Source organism: Hyaena hyaena, unplaced genomic scaffold, assembly GCF_003009895.1.
Source record: "Hyaena hyaena isolate Hyena2069 unplaced genomic scaffold, ASM300989v1 scaffold_188, whole genome shotgun sequence".
Lineage (NCBI taxonomy): Eukaryota > Metazoa > Chordata > Mammalia > Carnivora > Hyaenidae > Hyaena > Hyaena hyaena.
Genome location: NW_024080819.1, coordinates 578540 through 603284, shown reverse-complemented (window position 1 = coordinate 603284; position 24745 = coordinate 578540). Strand labels below are relative to the sequence as shown.

At 33.8% G+C, this 24745-nt stretch overlaps 1 protein-coding gene across 3 annotated transcripts in view; it reads right to left on the bottom strand.

Moving 5' to 3' along the window:
* The window catches only part of EDIL3 (EGF like repeats and discoidin domains 3), a 406469-nt gene that overhangs the window by 255112 nt on the left and 126612 nt on the right, over positions 1-24745 (bottom strand). For 2 of the 3 annotated variants that reach the window (XM_039241046.1, XM_039241048.1), the window contains exon 3: positions 8957-8986. The exons of the other annotated variant lie outside the window; for it this stretch is intronic. In XM_039241046.1, the coding sequence (XP_039096977.1) occupies positions 8957-8986 (30 nt within the window). The remainder of the gene's footprint in view (positions 1-8956; positions 8987-24745) is intronic. 3 annotated transcript variants of the gene reach the window in all.

The following is a 24745-nucleotide window of genomic DNA, read 5'->3' as shown; positions in this document are numbered from 1 at the left end:
CACTGGAGTTATTTTTCTACATTTGATGGAAGTGAGTTTCAAAAAGTTGAATTTTTGAAGCTGCAGCAACATACATGCAAAGACTAAGTCACATTTTTCCCCCCAAGCTTAAAAAGTTGAATAAATTTGAATGGCCATTTTTCAATATTCTAAATATAAAACTATTACGTTTTTATTATAAGTTCATGATAAAACTGTTTATCTATAAAAAGATAAAATCAGCCTGGGTTAAGCTAAGTAATGACAGTATCTAATACTCTTAGGAATTTTCAGGACAATGAAATTTAATATAACTGTCATTTTTTGAAATGTGAGATAGGAAGATTATGTCAGTAGTACGTAAGGACCAGAGTTGAGTAAACTTAGGTGTTTCTATAGAAACAGATCACTAAAGCAAAATAGAAAGATCAGTTCAATACAGATAATAGATATACACAGTTTTGGTAAGCATACAAATATTTTTAAGCACATGAGGGAAAAATAAAGTACACAGTGAAATTGAGATTTTAAAACTCATGTTGTATAACACCGCAAATATGAATACAGACTTTAGCATGACTGAGATGTGTACTAAGTTTATTTCTCAACAACTGGACTTGAGGGTCTCTTAAGAGATTTTATAAAATAATCTGAAAAACATACCAAAATGTAGAAGAAAAACTAATCAAGTAGTTAAAAATGACAGAGAGGTGTTATAATGGTTACTTCTTATTGGCTTTCCTGATCATTGACCTAGTATGTATTTCCTTCTTTCTCTTCCTAAAGAGTACTGTGATTCTTATTCATATATTTGTCCCTTGGCTCCTGATTCTAACAGAAAGCAGAAATCAACCTCATGCTCCAAGGGAAGGGTCTGATTGGCTAATTGTTTCAGGGATGGCAGAAGGGATCTAAGCCTGTCCGATTACAGAGGATCTCAGGATTTTTTTTTTTTTTTTTTTTAAAGTAGGCTTCCAGCTTAGCATAGAGCTCAAATTCATGACCCTAAAATCAAGACCTGAGCTGAGATTAAGAGTCTCAGCTTGGGGCGCCTGGGTGGCTTAGTCGGTTAAGCATACGACTTTCGCTTAGGTCATGATCTCGCGGTTCGTGGGTTCGAGCCCCGCGTCGGGCTCTGTGCTGACTGCCAGCTCTGAGCCTGGAGCCTGTTTCAGTCTGTGACTCCCTCTCTCTCTGACCCTCCCCTGCTCACGCTGTCTCTCTCTCTCTCTCCTAGAAAAAAATAAAACATTAAAAAAAAAAAAAAAAAAAAAAGAGTCTCAGCTTAACCAACAGGGCCACCTAGGTGCCCGAGGATTGATTTCTACCTTTGTTTTCTTTGTCTTGTTTTGTCTTCTCTGGACCATGGATAAAGATGCATATAGCCACATTAGCTTTTGTCAGACATATCACCAACCACAAGAGAAACCAGTTTGAAAACGAAGATAAATTTTATACCACAGAAGACAGAACAAAAAGATGGGGAAAGAAAAAAAAAAAAAACTAGATTTTTAGCGACATCATTGGGCTACTCATTATCAATTCTGTGTGAGTTAATAAAATCCCTTATTATTCAAGTAACATTGAATTGAATTTCTATTACAACCAAAAGCATGTCACACAATAACTGTTTTTCGAATGCATGCATTGGTATATATTAACATGTACCACTGAAGAAATGGTATATTCAAGTTATACTATGAGGGATTTTTGCTATGTATTTCTTGACAATATTTTAACTTTATTTCAAATCCAGATTCATATTCTGGGGGGAATGATAATAAATTATATAACTGCATCTATATTCACAGATTTATAAATGTATTATTTTGCCCCTTTGTGATAATTTAATTCTTAAACTTGTTTTAAAAAAAAGATATGGAGTAGATAACCTTCCAAATTCTCTACTGGTATCATTATCATATACTACAGTGAAGTTTATCTTAGTGAAAAAATGAAGAAAACACTATCTACATAAAAGAGGTTTAAATAACAACTAATTTTTCTCACAGTTCAATATCACTATCTATCGATAAGAAAGTTTTGTCTTATATAAAAAAAAGCAGCTTTATTTGGACCCTTCATTAATGCCTCAGTAAACTGGACAAAGCCAAATCTTTAGAAGCACTGATTTCTTCTTTATTCCACTGAAAATATGCACATAAAGACTTCTGGTTTTTAGAGATCATAGCAATAAACTTTTTTGGTTTTTATATATAAGTTTTTAATATTTAAGCCTGCTTAGCATATCTTTATGAACAAGAATATACTTGATAAAATAATTAGTATAGTTGCTCCAGGCACTAGAGGGAAAATATGACCATATAAAAAAGGAGAAAATTTGTAACAAATGTAAGGTGAACAAAAAAGAGAATGTAAAGCTCTATTTCATACCCCAAGGAAATAAAGTGCTAAGATCAGAATGCAAAAGCAACCCTTGTTCATTAGAGAATAATATGGTAAGATATTATTCCTTTTCAAAATGCATGAGTTGTAGAGTAATTGAGCATATTCAGCCATGCAGAATTAAATTTCATAAGAAAACAGGAAAGAGATCTAAAAGAAATCTATAGCATAGTTAAGAAAATCACAAAATTCACCATATACAGCAGGAAAGCATTCATATGGCCAAAATTATTTCAAAAATTAAGAAAAATATGTTATCATTTGTGTATTGTGTTTAGCTACACAGATACATAACATTTGTCTATATATATAAACATATATACATACACATGATTTATCTATATAACCATATATGTGGTTTATGCATCAGAGCATAAATATATATTTGTAGATATAAAACTATAGTTATAAATTTTTATACTGCTACGCCAGTGTTCTATTATGTATATAGATAATTAGTGTTCTTGGGTGTACTTCCTCAGTGACGAAACTGTTCTTTTGAAAGATTAAACATATTGGGTGGCTCAGTTAGTTAAAGTCTGACTCTTGATTCGGCTCATGTCATGATCTCACAGTTTGTGAGATTGAGACACGTATCGACTGCACTGAGAGCACAGAGACTGCTTGGGATTTTCTCTCTCCCTCTCTTCCCCTTGCCTCACTTCTCAAATATATAAATAAGCATTAAAAAAGAAAGATTAAACATATTAAAATATTTAGAAGGAAGCAGTGAAAATGATGATGCCTTGGTGTGCCCAATCACTACTGTCTTCATCTCTGATGGGCATCACAGAGGTTGCAGTAAGTTTATTATAAACTACTGTGTCCAGGAAGTAATGTCTATCATCACTACCAAGTGGGATCAGATATTAATAGGCCACAAATGGAGTTTTACATTTAAGTAAATTATGAAATTTTAACTTTATAAAAGTATAAAAACAGTATGGCTTTTGTAGTTTAGTGTTTAACACAGCTGACTGCGAAAAAGATTTTATCTTTTACAATTCAGTGAAAATTCCATATTTTCTAATTATAATTTTCTGTTATTACGAGTTAGCTCAGTATTAATAGCTACTTTTATATAAGCACAAACCCAGTCCCCTTTTTTAATATAAAAAAAGGACAAAGCAATTAAAAATCTCTCCTTAGGCAAGAGAAGAAAAAAATTAAGCTTTGTTTCTGAGTTGACAGGAACAAAAACAGTAAGCTGTGATTTTAATTTTAGCTTCTGTTCTATGGTAGAGCTACAAGATCTCCACTTTGTCATTTTTTGACTGATTTTGATCCCATTCAATAACATTTTTCATTGTGGCTCTATTGTTATTCTTATAATGATTTCATCAATTTGATGAATAAATGGTATTTTGTAGAGAGGTAAAATAACAGCTAATAAGACAAAATAAATTAAGAGGAATGAGGAAATTTATGTGAGAATAAGCTTGATTTAATATACCTTACAGTTAATAAATTAAATTTTATATAGATTACCCCATTTGTAGCAGTCAATTTTCTAGTGTAAATGTCTTAATATTTTAAAGGACATAGAAAAACATATTGGTATAATCAGTTTATAAAGCCTCTCCTTATTAAGAAATTTAAATAAAAGATAAATGAAAATTGGATTTGTGCAACAGAGTGGGAAGCAGTCACTGATGTAACTTTATTAAAAACTGTTATTTTATGAACTTTAATCTAAATATTATGTATCACCTTTCAAAAGCTGTAAACTGATTTCATTTCAAAGTTATAAACTGATCTGTATTTCACATACAGATACACACACACACACACACATTCTTAAAGTTAGCAAATCATTGTTTTTGAAGGCATATTTATCAGACACTTCTGAAACTATAAAGGAATAATTTATTTTACCTTGTCAGGACAAGATTCTGAAGGAAATTTCAAAAGAGAGCTTCCAAAAACTCTGGGAAACAGTAACATAATCGGCTAGCATACATCACCTCTAAAGCTGACTCCTTTAAAGGTACCGTATCTTCTGGCCACTCTAAAAACACGAATCTCACTAGTTTGTAATTAGATCTTGGCATATAACCTAGTTTGAAGAACTATTTTTTTTAAGTTCATAGATTTCCTTATACTTATTGAAATAAGATGTTTAAATATCTGAACATAAGATTCAACGAAGATAAATAAAAGGAGCTTTCAGGATTTCCTGAAACAGGTGTTAGTGAAACCTCCCTAGTAACTCAGATGCTACAATACATGTTCTTCTAGGTTAACGCATCCCATCAGAACACTCAGGCTGAATGATTACCAAGCGGATGTTTTACATTCAATAACAGGACATATCCCCATGAGGAGACACGCAGATGTGATGGATTACACATCCCCTTCACTAAATAACACACAAAAAAAGCAGTTATTTTAAGCACTTGCTTTTCTGTGTGGCAATTTAAAAGTTCAAATAAGAGCAATTAGGGATATTTGAAAAAATAACAAAAAACAGGATAAAGGCTAAAAATATTATAAGTAGATTTATATGGGAATATAGGCTCAAATAGGCTCTATGGTAAAGAGAAAAGCCCATATCATTTTGTAGCATTATAATGTAAGTAAAATGCTATCTAATATCTTATTCATTTTCTGAGTATATTATCTATCTTTCTGATTTTTTTCATATAAGATGTTATTTGAGATAGAAACCTATTTCTCTCAGTTTAGAAATAATTCTGAACTATAAGAATTTGTTACATTATAGAATTATAATTAATCTAATTCTGTGTACCTGTGGGGTAAAAGTAACTTAGATTTGTTATACAATATCCATACATATTTTTTAATGTTTATTTATATTTGAGACAGACAGTGTGAGCAGAGGAGTGGCAGAGGGAGAAGAACACACAAAATCCAAAGCAGACTGGCTGAGCTGTCAGCACAGAGCCCCATGCAGGGCTTGAACTCATGAACTGAGATCATGGCCAGACCCACAGTCAGAAGCTCTACTGACTAGGCCACCCAGGCACTCCAAAAAACATTTAATAAATAGTATCATTCCATAGTAGTATCTCTAGGGACCTACAATGATAAATCATGTATAGTTTTGCTTAAAATAAGAATTATTCTTAATTCATAATTCTTACATTAATAACTAACAGACAAGAACCTGTGACGCACACGTTTACTTTATTATTTCTTCTGTTGAATTTTGAGGAGTAGCAGATGTCCTAACAAAACATTAAAATTATTTAATTTAAGGAATAAAATAATGTATTTGAAAGAGTTACTATCCGGGGCGCCTGGGTGGCTTAGTCGGTTAAGCGTCCGACTTTCGCTTGGGTCATGATCTCGCGGTTCGTGGGTTCAAGCCCCGCGTCGGGCTCTGTGCTGACTGCCAGCTCAGAGCCTGGAGCCTGTTTCAGAGTCTGTGTCTCCCTCTCACTCTGACCCTCCCCTGCTCACGCTGTCTCTCTCTCTCTCTCTCCTAGAAATAAATAAAAAATTTAAAAAAAAAATTAAAAAAAAATGTTGAAAGAGTTACTATCCAATTATGCTATGAATCTGATCTGAAGAAAGAATATGAGGCTGATAAGGATATCGAAAATAGCATGTGGGAACATATAAAAGTTTAATTGAGGTAAAATTTGGGGGACAAATAAATGATTGCATTTCATTGATAATTTAAATAGTCTGAAGAAATACCAGGAAAGATAAATAAAGGACTTTAAAATGAATGTGAGCTTAGAAAAGATTATTCTAGATAACTTCTGTTAACGGAGAAGATAAGAGTAGAAACAGAATTATTAACCATATATGAGATAAATATATTTTGAATAACAGTTTTAAATAAAAGATATATTTCGATAAATACTTATAAAAAAGACAAATAAACAGATAATAAATATTCACTTAAGAAAAAAACTGTTGAAAATGATGGCAAAAGGTAACAAAAAAGACTAAAATAATAATAATAATCGAACTTCCATTTTCTTTATAAAATAATGTTTTAGAAATCTCATAATACTTTGTCAAAAGTTTTAACACAACTATATAATAATATTATTTTTATTATATACTTTGATAAAATTAAAAGGAAAACATTTAATTCCCACTGGCAGTTTTTACAAAGAAGGAGTGCCTGCCTTCCTAAATGACACATTTTTTCAGTGCTAATCTGTATGTGAAATTATTTAGTTAAAATACTCCTTAAGAGTACATTCATTTTATAGTAAAAGTCTGTGCTAAAATCACAACAAAAATATTTAGTCATATCTGAAGACAAAAATATTTTTATATCATAATTTAATCTATGATTTTCATTTCACTTAAGAGTAAAATAAATGGAGAAAAAAACATTCAGTTGCATTTACCAAAGGACTTTCTTGGTAGGCAGATAAACTATTAAAATGACCTTAGAATAAGAAAATTACACCAAGAACCAGTTATATTATACTTAAATATAATTTACATTAGGTTAAAATTAATCTTCATCATGAAAATTAATAATCTTTTGCAATGATACCAAAATTGTTTGGTAGGCAAAAGAGCAAGGCATGGGATGTTAGAAGGAAGAGGGATTAGGGTGGGCTAGGAAAGCACTGGGGCTCCTAGGACTGATACAAAGAGAAAACTCAACTAAGACTGAGAAATGAAGTCTTTGGGCAGCCCTGTAAACACTAATGCCTCACGTAAGGGCAAACATAAGTCAGAAACTAGGAAAAGGAGTCACATCAACAGATGAGTTTGCTAGTGAGTCATGTGATTAGGTTGCTCCTAAGAAGAGGCTACACAGCACTGACTAGACTGGGAGAAAATGATAGGGAGCTCCTATCCAAATCAGACTACAACCTAATGATATTATGAAAATGAAATCTTTGAGAGTTTATCTAATTTTGTGATTCCATTCTTTTTTTTTTTTAATTTTTTTTAATGTTTTATTTATTTCTAGGAGAGAGAGAGAGACAGCGTGAGCAGGGGAGGGTCAGAGAGAGAGGGAGTCACAGACTGAAACAGGCTCCAGGCTCTGAGCTGGCAGTCAGCACAGAGCCCGACGCGGGGCTCGAACCCACGAACCGCGAGATCATGACCTAAGCAAAAGTCGGACGCTCAACCAACTAAGCCACCCAGGCGCCCCTTTGTGATTCCATTCTTAAGGGAAGTGATATCATAATGAGTATCCTACAATAAGGTATCCTTGGGGTTTATCAAAGATATTTGCTAGATGCCTATTCCCTTTCCTTCCGTTGAATTTTTGATCTTCCGATTTTACTCTTAAAGGTGAAAATGCCCACCCACCCACCTTTGGAGGAAGGTAGAAATCAGGAAGTCTCATACTAGTTGAAATAAATTATGTCTATGAGTCAAAATGACCCTATCTTGTACCTTAGTTCCAATAATTGGGCTAGATCCCCCCCACCCCCAACCTTCCTAAACAATTAAGTTGCTTTTTGTTCACTGGTTTCAGTAATCACTTCCTGCTCTTGTCTCTCAGGCCTAACTCGTTTCCTCAATTACTTGGCTAAGAAGGAATATTGGATTGGGATCTGCTTTTCCTCTTCAGACAAGCCTCTAACCCCTACATCTCAGGAGATTGACTCCCTTTTCCTGATGTTGCTGATCTGCCATACTGGGTCTCTTATTTACTGCTAATCACAAGAGCTGTGCTGCCCACTTTATCCCTATAAATGTGCCTGGTGTTTAGGCTCTGGCATTTCTCTTTGATCCATCCCGTTGTCCTGAAACCAAGTTGGAAATACAATGCCTTCTCTTCCATTAGCATTCTTCATCATAGTTACCATGAAGTACTATCTTACACAGAGTTTCTATGAAATAGTAACTACTTCAAACCTGAGCCTTGATAAATGCTGAGTAACTGGATGAGGAGCAGAGTAATGATGCCAGATTTCAGTATCATTGATTTATAACTGTAAAATTTTGGTTTTAAATAAAGTGAGTGTTTGAGGCAACAATGTGGTTTTTCCCCTTAAACTTAAATGAATAGCATGTTCAGTGTCAGTTATATATTTGATAATGCAATATTCTATCATGGAAGGTCATATTTCTGAAAGTAACTTTTATCATTTTCCTCTTTTTTAATTCTCATTTTATTATTTTTTGTCATTTTTCTTAATGTTTTTAGTTTCTCATTTTCCTTATATATATTTTTTAGCATTTATTTGGGGGAAAGCATGAGAGGGAGAGGGGCAAAGAGAGGGGAGCAAGGGATCCCAAGTGGGCTCTGCACTAGTCACACCAGTGAGCTCAAGGTGGGGACTGGACTCAGAAACCATGAGATCATGACCTGAGCTGAACTTGGGCACTCAACCGACTGAACCACCCAGGTGCCCTCCATTTTTCTTATTCTTTAATCTTGATGTGATATTTTACATTATGTTTTCCTCTGTGACAGTTCTTTTCTCTTTGTATTTAAAGCTTAATACCAACATCATTTAATCTGGGACACAATGATGGGTCCAAGAAATTTAAAAAAAAAAAATCAGTAAATAAAACTGTGCTAGTTGCCTGGTAGAAATCTGAAAAAAGTATATACTTCAAAGGGTGAAGGGCCTATTGTTAATGGTCTTAAGTTATATACAAATAGGAACCTTACCTGCTGACGTTGGCTCTTCTTCATCTGATGCTATGATAAGAGGGAAAGAGGTGAGGACAGGGAGAGGGTGTGGGTGGGGTGTGGGTGGGAAGAGAAAGAGAGAGAGAGAGAGACTGAAATCGAACATAAATATATTTTGCGTTTTCAAAGACTACAAGCCCCTGATTTGTAATTTTGTGAATACATCAGAAATCTGTCATGAGACAATTGGATCATGACAAATTAATGGAAATTTACATTAAAAGAACATTTATATACTTCTAACCTCTAAGATATGTTTTTATTAGAAAAGACTACTCAGTTGTCTGAATTTGCTTTTCCCTTCCTTTCTGCAAACAAGACTGACTTTATTTAGTTTGAGTGTAAAATATTATAATTCTCATAAATAATATTATTTGAAAATATAAATTGTGTATAACATGAATATCCCACCATCACCACTTTGTGGGAATTTTCTATTAGCAAAGAGGAATTAAAATGCATTAAAATTTTGTTCCATGAAGTAGAAGGTATAAATAAGATAAAGGTTATACACAAACACACTCAACTCACAGGTACCACATGCTTTAAGATTCAGAAGTGGTGATTCTGTGGTAGGCACACATGAACCTGCATTTTCAAGGATGACCCTGAATGGTTTTGAGACATGTGTTCTACAGCCCACACAAGGATAGACATAGATATTATAAAAGAAGAGGCCACAATATGAAAATACACCTATATGCTAAAGCAGTGGTTCACAACCATGAATCTATATTAGAAAGTCACACTCTGGGCCCGAGCTCAAACCAATTAAGTCAGAACCTCTGTCAATGGTACTAACTACCAGGTTTGAGACATCACTAAATAACACCAATATAAGATAACATGAACTGTAACTCAAAGTGTGAATCAATCTTAATTCCTGTTTTAAAAGGGAGAACTTTTTAAAAGCAGTCAGACTCCAAGGGTAATAATCCACTATTATGCTTCTGTGGAGGATGAAGCACAGTGGTTACAAGAGTGAAAACAAGAGTTTACCTGAAATTGTTTCACAGGTTTGCCTAGAATCCACCTCTTCACCTTTATACTAACAGACACACTCTGTGAGGAGGTATTTCTGCTCTGTGCACAAGTGCAGCTTACCCCGAATATTACCGTTGAATTATATGACACTAGCCGGTACTATTTCATTTGATTCATGAAGTTCTAACATAAAAATTTACTCAACTGAATTGCTTATAAAGGAGCTTTGTTCCCAGGTGATTCTTTAATCAAGGTATCACTGTGTTACCAAGGAGCAGTCTCCCGTGTTTTCCGTTAAGGTTACATCTGCACAGAGTACACCTTAGACAAGGTTACTTTGTGTCCTAACAGTATTTTCCTCTCACCGTTTGGCTTGTCTCCTTGGCACACAGAGGAATGGAGAGAGCAAACAGAGTTGGCGTGCATGGGGTGGAGAACATAAATATTTAAAAAAACATTTGTTGCTTTATGTCCAAAATATATCATAACATATTCAAAGAGGGAAACTGTCAATAGCTTCTAGAAATTCCCTTTTAGGAAAATACCATAAAGCCTTGTAGAAGCGCTGACGTAGCTGGTCATTGTTGGTAAAAATCTGGATATTCAAAGTGGGGGAAAAAAAGCCCTTACAGCTGGTCACTTTACGTGTGTGAACTGTATAAAGCTATGATGAGATGAAAATGACTCATGTTTGATAGATGAAGATCCAGAGGTTCAGAGTGACTGAGCAATTTGTCTAAGGTCAATTTGAATTTCAGCTCATGTCAGTGTGGCTTTCAAACCAAACTCTTCCCACTATGCCTGTCTCCCAACGTGTTGATTGAATATCCACTAAGAGAGAGAGGGAAAGGAGGGGAAGGAGTCATGAAATGAGGACTGGCTAGATTTCTGATAATCTTACTTGGACGGAAGCATAAGGGAGAAAAAATATGGATGTAGGGACCAGGAAACTTCCTTAGGTCCCTTATAATCTAGGGATAGATACAGGCAGGTGAGATTCCCATATACGCAGTTGAAATATCCTAAGGATGTGATTCCTAAGGAAGAGAGATTACAAATGCTAAGATTTTATCCCTCCATTATATATGGATAAACAAGACATTTTAGAAAATAACTAGCCAGCATTGAAGCAAAGACAATTCCAAATTTACAAAAGTCATGGTAATTAGAATGTCTTAAAACCAAAGCCTCTGTGCTAAGCAGTACACTAACCTACACTTAAGCTTGTAATACCTGAAAACACCTTTGTTTCAGAGAGATAATCCCAAGCAGGCTCTGTGCTGACAGAACCTCACAAACCATGAGATCATGACCTGAACTGAAACCAAGAGTTAGACACTTGATCAACTGAGCCACCCAGGTGACCACAGAAACAATTCTGTACCCAATATGACTCAGCCATCAAATATAAATAGCTCATTATGAATGAAATAAAATATAATTCTTAGCATATTATAATCTATTTTGCATATGGATATTACTCAATTCATATTGACTTACAGATCATTTTGTTTGCTATATTATAAATCTAGTTAATTATGTACCAAATATGCTCTGCAAGTTTGCAATTATCACTGTATTTCATTATTTCCATAAACAAAGAAATAATATATATTTTCTGACAATGCTTTAGATTTTATTCAACTTCAATGATGTAAAAATAACAACGATATTTAGGTATGGTTATTCATGCTTGTCCAGACGTTTAATGCTGTGTGTGTGTGTGTGTGTGTGTGTGTGTGTGTGTGATTATTAAGGCAAAGAAGAGTAAATTATCACTTCAAATTTGTCAACTCAATCACTTAAACAAGTTGTAGAGCTGCTTCTGGAAGTATTCAAAAATGTTTTTAGAGACAGATTTTGGTTTATATGGTTTCTCTTTTATTGTTTCTTCATGTGTGTTCTATTTTGTTTTCTTTTGTTTTGCTTTTTGGCCACTGCCCCAAAGAGAATATGTCCCAAGACTTAAAAGTCACCATTAGCAACTTCTTTGTGAAAATATGAAGAGAATGTTATTCCCTCCTGGCCAAAAAGTTCAGACAGTAAATGATTTGGTCAGTTCTACACTCTCAGAACTGAAGAATATTTTGATCACAATGAGAAACAACAGACAATGTGTTTGTGTTTGCATTAAAAGTGCCCAGAGAATTACGAAGTCTTCTCTATTCTATCAGTCTTTCACATGCAATTTGATTCCTATGCTAAATTTGGAGAAAGTCATCTGCAGAGTTAATAATATAGAATGCATATAACTATGCACACAAGCAGTTAGTATGTAATTTATAACTGCATATTTATTAGTCTCTTCCATTAGACTAGGAGTTTCATAAGATCAGGGCTGAGACTATTTTGCTCACCATTATAACTAGTTTTAGACTACTGTCTACAATGTTGTAGGTTCAACATTGTCAAAAGAAAGAAAGAAAGAAAATATGGTAAGTATTTAATACAGTCCTCTGTGTTGCTCAGTAAAATTCAGATGTTTCATTAAGCTACATTACTAGACTTACCAAAAAGAAAGCATTACATCTTCATTTATATTTTAGTTATATAGATCTATATACACTCATCTATATAGCTATATATAGTCATATAAATCAGATTTACTTTCTTGGGGCAGGCGAGGAAAAGAATAATAATTAAATTAAGACAATAATTACTATAATTGCCATTTGATCATCTCATGAAAAAACAAATCTGTGATTTTAAACTAACTCAAGAAAGCATCAAAGTATAGCTTATTAATTAAAAAGATTCATTAAAATAGCACAAAATGCACTTTCTATGCTTAGTAGTGATATAGCTCACATGGGTTTCACAAGCTACTTATACAGTGAATCATGGTAATAGCAATTAGCAGTGCATTTGCAATTTTCTCATTTTAGGAAAGAGGTACAAATGGGAAAAATAATAAAAAAATGAATGGAAGCTTTAGTTTCATTTTTTACTACTGTGTTAAAAAAATACATAATTTAGAAAACTAAACCAGAATATCAGGAAGCTGGGAAGTAATATGACTCATCTCCCAACCTATATTAAAGAGACGTTGGGGACTTAATTAGGATACATTTTCCTACTTAGAGGAAGCACTAAAGATCTTTAGGTTGATTTGACATTACAAAGGAATATAATTCAAAATCTCCTGTATCTATTCAATTGTCCTCAAATATCTTTTGTTTATTCCATTTTCCCTCCCTCCCTCACCAAATTCATCCCATCCCTGTAGATTCAATTCAAATCTCACCATCCTCAATTCATTAGCATTTATTTCATTCTCCAGATTTGTGCAGTTGTCCCCTTTCATCCCTTAACTGACTTTTAAACTATAACCTAAAGCTGGTTTGAAACAAAATGGCAATATTTTCCAGTCTTGTTCCCAACCTGGACATTATCACTATCCTTCTTGTAGGCTAACAATTATGTTTTAATTTTGTATAGTGTACATAACTGGTACTGAGTAAATATTTTTGGAAAGCTATCTAATTTTAGAGATGAGAAAATGAATTCCATAAGTAAATATAATGGCTGTTTTTACAGTATCCTGAGTCATGTAAAGTAAGAATTGGTAATTTAAGTTATCCTAAGAAAATTCATGGATAAATGGAAAGAAGAAACTTGAAAGGGGCTAAGTAGATTAGCAGTTAATATGCATATGATTGCTCAGATTTATCAATTTCCAATAAAATTAATTCATAGTCTCTTTGAAAGTTTAACATAAGAGAGAGAGAGAGAGAAAACATTCTGCAATGAGAATGTTCTATAATGTGACTAGGGAAGCCATGCAGTGAAGGTTACCTGCACATCAAAAGTGACATTCAGATGGTCACAGCACCCACATTATTTTGCTTCACAGCAACTGACAGAAAGAAGCTGATACCATCAGGCTCTTGTTCTATGGATTTCTGCTTTATTTATGTGTGGGAAACTGCTCACTTCAACCCCAAGTCATTTCCAGAAGTCTGGACAAATGTGCTAATCCAAAAAGCAAATCTGTTAAAACCAAAAGAACAAAAAACTAAAGGGTACTGGATAGATCAGCAGTACTGAAACAAATCTCAGTGACAAAATCTACTTAAGGAAACCACAGAATCAATGCACATAAAATGTTAATGTCAGAAGAGATTTTGTGATTAAGGGGTTGGCAAAAAACAAAACCAAACCTTGTCCAAACGGGTTAAGGGTTGAATCAGGAATTAGAGGCATTATTATTAAAACATCTAAATTACCAACTAAAATCTTACCATAAAATGAATTTTTAAGTAAAAATCACATACATATGAATGCATATGTATTTACTATAATATAAATAAAAAGGGGATTATACAACACATGGTTTCTACAATTTGCTTTTTTTCACTAGTATTTGCACATATTCTTCTATGTCAATATACTCAATGACTATAGCAGTATTTAATAATGTTTTATTTTAAGGATATATCATAATTTATTTAACTCTACTGAATGATATTTGGATGGATTCAGGGGTACCTCTCTTACAAATAATATTGCAATGAGTAATCAGACTCCTTGTGAATAGTAATAGAAACATGAAACAAAAATAAACGACCACATTTCATCAAATAAATAGGAGCTCATAATACTATACACAATATAAAATACTCACTTTTTATAAATAAGGTTTTTAAATGATCCTCTTTTATGCCGTCAGCCTATCTACAATGATACGCTTCTTAAATATATTGGACAGTATGATATTTGTGTCTTCTTCCTGTGAAAGTTACTCTCACAAAAGAGTTACCATTAATGATGACCATATAGAACTTCCAATGTCCTTTGTCCAAGTAGTACAAGACAGAGAGACATAAAAATGGCTGAGCTCTGGGCCTGGACAGATGCAGCCTTAGGGTTGAACACTAAGTATAATATTCTTATATTAAGTAATATAAACCTCAATGTTTTAAGAAAAATAAATGGTGGCCGTTTGAAGACAGAAAATTACTTCATTATATTACAAAATCTTGGCATATAATGTGCGTGTATGTGTGTGTGCACAAGCAAATATTTAATATGTTACAGTTATTTCAAAAATGACATTTTACTACTTTTGAAATTTGTGAAACCTTTTATCAAAATATTCCTTTTTCACTGCCTATATTACAAAGAGAAATTCATAAATTTTACGGTGACTTTGAAATGATGAGTTCTCAGAATATAATTCCACATTCTTGGCTTAATTAAAATATCTTCTCAAAAGATATCAAAAGATGAAGGGGGGGAAACAGTGGGCAGGTCTAATTTGAAGAGAGCTCAGATATCTCTGGCAGATCTATGTTTCTCTTTGGTTTAGGGGAACTACTGTTTTCATGTAGTTTGAACTCATCCCAAGAACACTAACTTTAAGAGATAATGCACAGCTTCGGCTTGCCGGTATATAACTCAACTAATCTAATGTGCCACTGACTTATTCTGCAGTCAGTTAATGACTGCTAATGAGGATTGTGTTTTCTCTGGCCCATTACAAAAGAAGGTAAAATTAAAGGCATTCTTTTCAAAATCATTAGACTTCTTTAAAGAAAAATATGGTCAGTATATCCGCATCCAGGGATTAATCAAATGACATTGACAATGTGATTTCCTCATCTACAAACCTGGTCTTCCTAGGCCAAATTTTTCCTTAATTGAAATGTCTTTAAAGAATTCAACTGATTAAAAAAAGAAGTAGACAGGTCTAACTTTAAGAAAAGTAAATTGAATAAAGGTACAGGGCTATTTAGAGAAGGTCCAAGCCCCACTCCTCCTGTCTTGGAGGGTATTTTCAAGTTGCGAATGCATACTATTAATTTTTACTCTACCAAACAAACAAACAAGCGAACAAAAGACAGCCAAGGAAATAGGCTATTCAGCAAAGAGGATGTAAGCAACTTTGAAAAAACAAAATTTTAAATCCAAACCAAACTAAAAAGTCACTTAGTCCAACTTGCCAACTAAAAATCTAACTATTCCTTCAAAACTTACAGTGGCAGGAAATTTATAATCTCACAAAGAAATATGTCACATTGCTCTCCCAGAGCTCTGGAAAACAATGGAATCATGTGGCTCTTTCTCTGAGATAACAGCCATTCAAATATCTGAAGACAGCAATCATATCCACCATAACTCTCTTCTTAACTGAGATAAACATCTCCACTTAATTTCATATATCATGACCATGGTCTTCATTTTTTTAAGCTTCTCCTGATAAATTCAGATTTGTGAATGTATTTTGAAATACAGCAACAAGAATTAGATCTCCAGATGACATATGACTAGGACAAAACACAATGGCCTTATTACTTGCCTTCTTCAGCTGGCTACATTACAACGAATAACACAACATTGTATTAGCTACTAAAAGAGTAAAGAATTAATTTCCTGTCCCTCCTTCTTCCAGCTCCACTGTATACCAATTACCAGAGTACTAGGAACTAAAAATCTTATCTTCTTCGTGTGTGAGAGAAAGAAGCCTGGGCAGGAGAAAAAATGGTAGGAGGACATGGGATAAAGGGAGTCATGTTTCAGGAGGTGGGGTCAAGGGAGAATTTGACTGGCTTAGCAGCAATGTTAAATGTATTTTAACAACAGGAAAACTTTTCGAACTAGCTTGAAAAGTATCTTCCAATCTCTTACTTTTTTCTAGCAAAGAATCTGATTTGCATGTACTTCATATATAATTGGTTAAGTCCACAGCCAAGAAAACCAAACACTTGTCTTTACTGAAATAGTTTCCTTGGTGTCCAGCACTAGGTGTCCATCTAGGTGAATATAAATATTTTGTGGTTTCTCACTGGATTTTCCACATATCAGCTGACGTTTACAGTCACAGAAGAGTATCTTGGAAACTGTCTTTAGACCTTTATAGTGTTTCCTCCAGCAATTAATTTCTGGTTAGAAATTCTAGGTTAGAAATTAGCACTAATTTCAGTAAATAAGCTACACATAGCTTTTTCCAAATCAACTATCTACCAGACCCAGTCTAAGTGAAAATAATCACAATAATTAATGAAATGAAAAAAAAAAAAGGCCTTGGAGATAGAATAAAAATGTAATAGAAAAAAATAGTGCAGTTTAATCCACAAAAGAAAAGCCTGAGGTATGTATGTATGTGTGTATATAATGTTTCAATAATATATTATCAAAAGAGATCACAGAATCGTGTTCTTGGGATAATTTTGTTAACAACATTGAAAACTATATTATAGGAATAGTTTCAGAGGACGTCTAGAGGCCCTACACAATACCATAGGTCCAAACTGCTGGCTCCCAATCGTCTTTAAAAAGACCAAATAGGGGCGCCTGGGTGGCTTAGTCGGTTAAGCATCCGACTTTCGCTTAGGTCATGATCTCGCGGTTCGTGGGTTCGTGGGTTCGAGCCCCGCGTCGGGCTCTGTGCTGACTGCCAGCTCAGAGCCTGGAGCTGTTTCAGTCTGTGACTCCCTCTCTCTCTGACCCTCCCCTGCTCATGCTGTCTCTCTCTCTCTCCTAGAAATGAATTAAAAAAATAAATAAATAAAAATAAAAAAAATAAAAAGACCAAATAATCTGAGCAACAACTAATGCCAATTCTTCCACAAAATGTTCTCAAGTTTCTTATCTTTGTGTTTATCATTCTACATTTTGCTTAAAATGTTCCCATACAATAACTTGGCTGGTGAAGTACACTTTCGTCCCAGCCCATTTTAAAAGCTATCTTAGCTGTCAAATCTGATCCCTGGGACTCAAAGTAACCTTTCCTCCTCTTGATACCTAGTTCACTTCAGCCTCCTCCTATGGTGATTATTTACTGCATTTTTTAACAGCTACTGGTATGCATGTTTTATAATCCTTTCCCAAACGTAAGTATCTCAAGAGCAAGTTCTTTATTTTGGCGTCATAGACAAAGGGGAGATTAGCTTCAGGAGGTCAGGAATAGCTTTTGAAAGATGCTCAATAATATTTGTTAAATGAAAGATCCGAGTGCTTTTTTCTACTCTGTGGTTCAATCTTTATGCAAAGCCACAAAGAGCTTATCATTGATCTATCACATCTAAGAACCTAATATTAATATGCTACCATAAATTTCAACTTGGTATTTATAATGTCCTTACAGATTCCTATTTTGTACTCTTATAAAGAAAAATCAATTCGTAAGTTATTTGCTATAAGCATAAGGAAAGCTATAGTCCTAAAAGGCCAACTCCTAATTATGCAAGCATTACTTACATTACTCATAATTTTTAAATAATAAAACATAAGGTTCTCTTTTTCCCATACCAAGTGAGGTAATTTGTCAAATTATATCTTGAAGGAAAGAAATTTTTGAAAAATTAAAAGCTGACAGCTAAATTGCCCCCAGTTTGCATATTCAAGCACAAGCAGGAAAAAATCCTGACATAAAAATAATAGATCAGGATTTATTGGACATCTCAATAATGTTATTAATGACTAAAATGATGGAAGAATATTCAGGAACTTAGAAGTCTGATTTCTTCATGTAGTCTCTGAATGATCTATATTTATATTTATTTATTGTATAACTCTTGTATAGTTCTTCTTATAAGCTAGGCACAAATCTAAGAGGCTTACATACATTAACTCATAATTTGAACAATACCCCTTTGAAGTTGGTCCTCTTATTATCCCAATATTACAGATAAGAAACTAAGGCATTGTGAGGTTAAGCAACTTGCCCAAAATAACAGAGAGGGTAAATAGAAGAGTCAAAATTGAATTCAGTCTGGCTGAGTTCTTAACCACAATAGTATGATGCAATCCTTTAGAGAATGTGTGCCCACAACATTCCAAGGAAGCATGTTCAGCATGTGACAAACAGTGTAACTAAAGGTATTACTACTACTGTCATATCTCCAGGTTCTCTCATTGTTTCAAAGTATCCATCCCCATATGTGTAACAGACACAGTTTAATTTGAATGCAGAGTATGGCTGAGGATGCATGGGACAACACTTCAGGTTTAACACCTGTTCTGCTTGCCTTTGAGCAGAAATCTATGACCTTGGTCGAGTCATTACATTTATCACAGAATCACTCTCCTATTTAACACTGAGACTGGTATTAGCTCAACTGTTTATTTCAAGGTTATAACAAGAATAATATGTATATTAGCATTTTAATGAATGGAGTACTCTAAAAATAAAAGACATTATTAAAGCGAAGAAGGTGAAGAAAAAAATGTCCTTGGCATTATGGTGGTGATTGGTAAACTGCATAAAAAGACAATCTGCCCACCCCCTGCAATGTTCATTACATGATGGCCTGATAGCCTGCATGCCTGGTTGTGAGGTGGGCCTTACCAGAGAAGTTTGGGGTCAGGACATCATTGTGAGGAATAATATAGCCTGACCTCCATAATTGAATAATTAATAGATGCTGACCTTAAAGGTCAGAGCATGTTCTAGGATGCACCTTGATTTATCCATTTCCTGGGGGCAGCCAAAGCCTTTGACTGAAAGAGAGCTTCAGTGACATATATGACCTCTCTCTTGTTGAAAATGTTTGGTAGCTACTACGTCAGTGAGTCACAGTAACAGGTCCTGTACTCAATTGTTCTCTACATTTGGATAAAGTCTTGGTTTTGATTTCTCAATTAAAACCTTACCAGATACAGACATTATGGAGATTGGACAATATGCCATGAAAATAAATTGCTATTTCTTATTTGAAATTTACTGTCTTTTCCAAGGGTGAGTTCATAAGAAAACATCCTAAGACTGGCTCTATCTTTTGCTGAGATAGAAAAGAAATTGTGGGGGTACCTGGGTGGTCAGTCGGTTAAGCGTCTGACTTTGGCTCAGGTCATGATCTCATGGTTCCTTGGTTCGAGATCCGCATCGGGCTCTGTGCTGATAGCTAGCTAGCTTGCAGCCTGCTTCAGATTTTGTGTCTCCGACTCTCTCTGACCCTACCCTGACCACGCTGTCTCTTTCTCTCTCTCTCAGAAATAAATAAAACATTAAAAAGTTTTTTTAAACAGAAATGAAATTGTGTCTTCCCTGTTTTATTTTCCAAGGCTTGATTAAAATAAAGAGAACAAAAAATATTGATTGCTGTCCATTTTAAATCATCATTTGGTGAGATTTATACTTTCAAAGGGAAAAGTTTAATATATTCTGAAGAGGATTCTGCCCAAATTCTTACTCATTAATATAACTCATTTAAAAATTATGTGTTGTCACTGTATTTTAAATAATATGCATTATAGAATCTGCCTCTACATGAATACTTTGATTTAGATAAACTGCCTTAGAGTACAAAGTTACCAATTTTCCTATGGCTTCAGGGACTGTGGCCAAATAAACCTTCACAATGACATTTACTTGAAGCTCCTTAAGAAAAGATATCATGCCTTCTATTTCATTTTAGTAACCATTATGCTTTACTCTAGTAATTGCTCACAACAAATAGCATGATGCTAGCACACAGTAGGTCTCAGTATGATTTGGCAGTAGTTCACTCATCTAATTTACCAATATTAAATACTACAGTACTTCTAGTAGTTCTAAGAAATAAATTTCAACCTATCAAGACACTTCTTTGCAATGAATTCTTAAAACTTCATCTCTTTCTCTTCCTTCTATCTTCAACTAATCGTAAGAGGGAAGATGAGAGCAAACACTCTACCATTCAGCCAAGAGCCTTTTGGTTTCCATTAGCCTGGTATTAATCATTTCCCCACTTCCTACCTTTACCTAACCTTGTTAGGTTTTTTTCAAATCCAGTTATCTTAAGTCAGCTCCATACTCTGCATGCTCTAGAACCATTATTTAAAACTTTGCTGCCTATTCCCCTGCTTACTGGTCTGAATTTTAGAGAATAGCCCTTTCCTCATAGCTTTTGTCAACCAAACTGGATATTAAGATGTGTTTATAGTGTTTCCTTTTTCAATAATTTGTGGCCCTATATAATAATAGTTTAAGTGGAAAATAAAAGGGAATGTAGTCTTATATGTTATTTTAAAATTATATATGAGGAGGTAATCTTTACTCTCCAAGTATATTATTCTCCTCTTATATTTTATATATGTAAATGTAACTATTGGCTTACATTTTCTCCTCTACTTTCCACTAAAAATGATCCCAAATCTATATTACTATGATTAAATAGATATAAGATGATTAATTTTTTTCATTATAAGCTCATCATGATAAACTGTTTAGCCTTTCCTACAAAATCTTACAATGATAAAGGTTCTTAAGTAACTCCTCCCAACCACTTACTATAAGAATTTAGTCTAAGGAAACAATGGTGAATGTTTACAAAATTTAAGACTGTTAATCAAAATGTTTATAACAGAGCCAATTTCCATTCCACTTAAATATCCAAAAATACAAGCTGGTTGAATAAATGATGGTAAGTGACAGTGTGTTAACTTGATATTTTATATAATGTCAGGGAAGAATTTTAAAGAAATGGAAAGATATTAATATTATATCCTAAGTGAAAAAAAAACAAAAGCGATCACTAAAGAATATGAACTATCTATGGATAATATAAGTTTTATGTGCCATATATGTATACACATAAACCTGCATACACATATTTGTAAAACAGGAGTCAAGTTAAATTACTATCATTCTTTACAAGTCTGTATTTCTATATCTATATATAGAAACATCTATAGATAGATCTATAGATGTAAGTAAATGATAAAAAAAGAATGAGAGTATATATAACTTAATATTACAATACTTTTGATTTCTTTTAATTTATTTCCTTTAATTTAAAAGAAATCAACCAAAAGATAATTACTCAACCTAAAGATAATTACTTTTCTTCATTTTCTTTTCTATTATAATCATAGGAAGAATAGTTTTGCTCATTCTCCTGGAAGATGCCACCTTCCTGGACATGATAAAATATCAACACCTTGTCATTCCTGCTTAAAATCATATTTAAATGTTATTTTTAAACCATAAATAGATATATAATTAGTTCAATTAAAAAGAAGCAAACCATAGGTATAACTGTCAGAATCAAGAAATAGATTAGGTTAAAAAATAATGAAGAAGAGAAAACCAAGGGTTGGCACATTTTAACTATTTTGTGTCACTTATGAGTCTTCTGTAAACCTCTTGTCCATGACAGTATAAGAGAAATTTTCTCAAGAGGTCAGTGCCAAATTTGTCACTTAGACTATCACTTTATAATAGCAATTTTCAGGGGAGCCTGGGTGGCTTAGTCAGTAAAGTATCTGACTCTTTATTTAAAAATGAATAAATAATAGCAATTTATCAGTTTCATGAACATGTAGAATTATACATTTTGGCAGTGCCACAACTGCATGCCATTCCATTTTGGATCTGAATAAAAGAACAACTTGATGTCACTTTTCCATTTTCACTTTTTTAAGTTTTCAATAGATTCCCTAAAATGAGCAGAACATAATCAAGCTTTCCCTTTTTGAAGAGAGATTTTACTTTTTCCTTCTGTATAAAGAAACAGATTACCTTCATGGCTAGTCACATAAAAATAAGTGTCTACAAACATGTCAACATGTTCATCTTATTTTTCCACTGCCAAAAAACCCTAATTTTTTTTTTTAATTTAAAAAGAAAAAGAAAGGGGCGCCTGGGTGGCTCATTCAGTTAAGCGTCCGACTTCAGCTCAGGTCATGATCTCACGGTTTGTGGGTTCAAGCCCCGCGTCGGGCTCTGTACTGACAGCTCAGAGCCTGGAGCCTGTTTCGGATTCTGTGTCTCCCTCTCATTCTGACCCTTCCCTGCTCATGCTGTCTCTCTCTCAGAAATAAAACATTTTTAAAAAATAAAGAGGAGAAGAAAATCAACTAACTAACATTCTGTGATAGGCTGCAAAAACAGCCACAAAATTCTTTCCTTTCTTGCACCCTCAGTTTTTCAATATGAAGTGGCAGGTCTACCCACCAAAACTGTTATTAGCTAAAGTGACACAAACTAGGGTTTGAAAAGCACTTATAATTTGGGCTTGATCTTTCATACTTCTTTTCAGACCTTTCCCCCACCACATAAGGAAGCTTGATCTAGCAGAGACAAGCTATCTCAGCTGAGCTATGTTCCACTACCCAGAACCAGTCAAGCAGAAACCTACTTTACTTTCAGAATTGAGAGATAAATGAGAGTTTAAACCCACTAAATTTGTAATGATTTGTTAAGCAGAAAAAGCATACTCATATACATCCGTTATCACTTCCTATCACTTCATTCACAAAAGTATATCCAAGCAATAGAAAGGGTATACTCTCAGGAAAAAAAAAAAAAAAAAAGACAAGTTAGAATGGTATACATCAATATCTCTTTTAATGTATTGTAGTTTCTTTTCTTACAAATAAAAGCTTTACCACAAATTGGCTCTCACCTTCTTCTAGATGAGAGAGGATTTCTGTACTTGATATTTTCTAAGGCTCTTTGATGTTCTATATTTCTTTTCTGAGTTAATATATCATTGTCAGGGCTTGGAATTGCAAACTAACAAATTCTAATTATCGAAATTAACAATAAAGTAGAAACATTTTAAGATAAAGAATCTAATTGTTTATATGCTATTTTATAGAAATATTTACATATATAAAACAAAATTAATTTTCTGTAATATATACAAAATATGGCAATAATCTACCCTTAAATCTACCACCTTAACTGTACAATTCGTTTATATGACACATATTTAATCTTTCTTATTATTAAAAAAGTATATAGATATAACTCTGAAAATGAATCCCCTGAGTCTAGTTGACCAGGAAATTTCTTAGCAATCATCCATGGCTAGCAGCTTTTGAGAAAATATTTTAGTCTATGCAGGATAGCTCTCATTACAATAATTTCCAGAAATATGGATTCCATCATGAGCTATCCTTCCTTATTCCAAGAAGTAATGTTAAGGGGGGGAAAAAAAACCTCTGACAACTACTCATAATTTTACCTAACATATAAATAATTTAACTGAAATTTATCAAATCTCTCGTTTTACAACCAAAATTTAGAAATCTAAAAATAGCCTTGCTCTACCGAAGAGATCTACTTAAAGCTTGTTAACATTCTGATATTTCATGATCACTAACAAAAAGTCTTTTAGACAGTGTCAGCCTCTATTATACAACTTGATATTCTGATAGTGAGCACTGTATTTTTTAAAAAAATTTTTAATAATTATTTGTTTTTGAGGGAGAGAGACAGAGAGAGAGAGAGAGAGAGTAGGGGAAAGCAGAGAGACACACACAGAGAGAGAGAGAGAGAGAGAGAGAGAGAGAGAGAGAGAGAGAATGAATCCAAAGCAGGCTCCAGACTCTAAGCTGCCAGCAGAGAGCCTGATGCGGGTCTCAAACCCAAGAGCCATGAGATCATGACTTGAGCTGAAGTTGGACACTTAATCACCTGAGCAACTCAGGCGCCCCGACAGTAACCACCTTCTTAAAGGTAAACATGAATTTACCTATTCATGGGGGCAAGATATACAGTGAAAATTGTTGGGTTTTGTTAAAAAAAATATTATGAGACTTTATTTAACCTGGTAAGTGTAACGGAATTCTTACAATGAAATGGAAGCAGGAGAACAGATTAGCAGTGATGGGATTTGAGGCCCACAAATTTAAAAGAGCCTGAATTCATGTTAGAAAAGGAATACCAATTCCCAATGGAAATAGGTTTGGATGGAATATGATAGAGGAGGACAGGAGAAGGCAGAACAGGGTGAATAAAGCACCTTCATGTTTATTAATTTTTCTAGATGAGAAAACCTGGTCAGAAGCCAATGTAACTACAGAGAGAATAAAGAGGAAGAACTATAAATGAAATGATACACTGTCATTGTTATC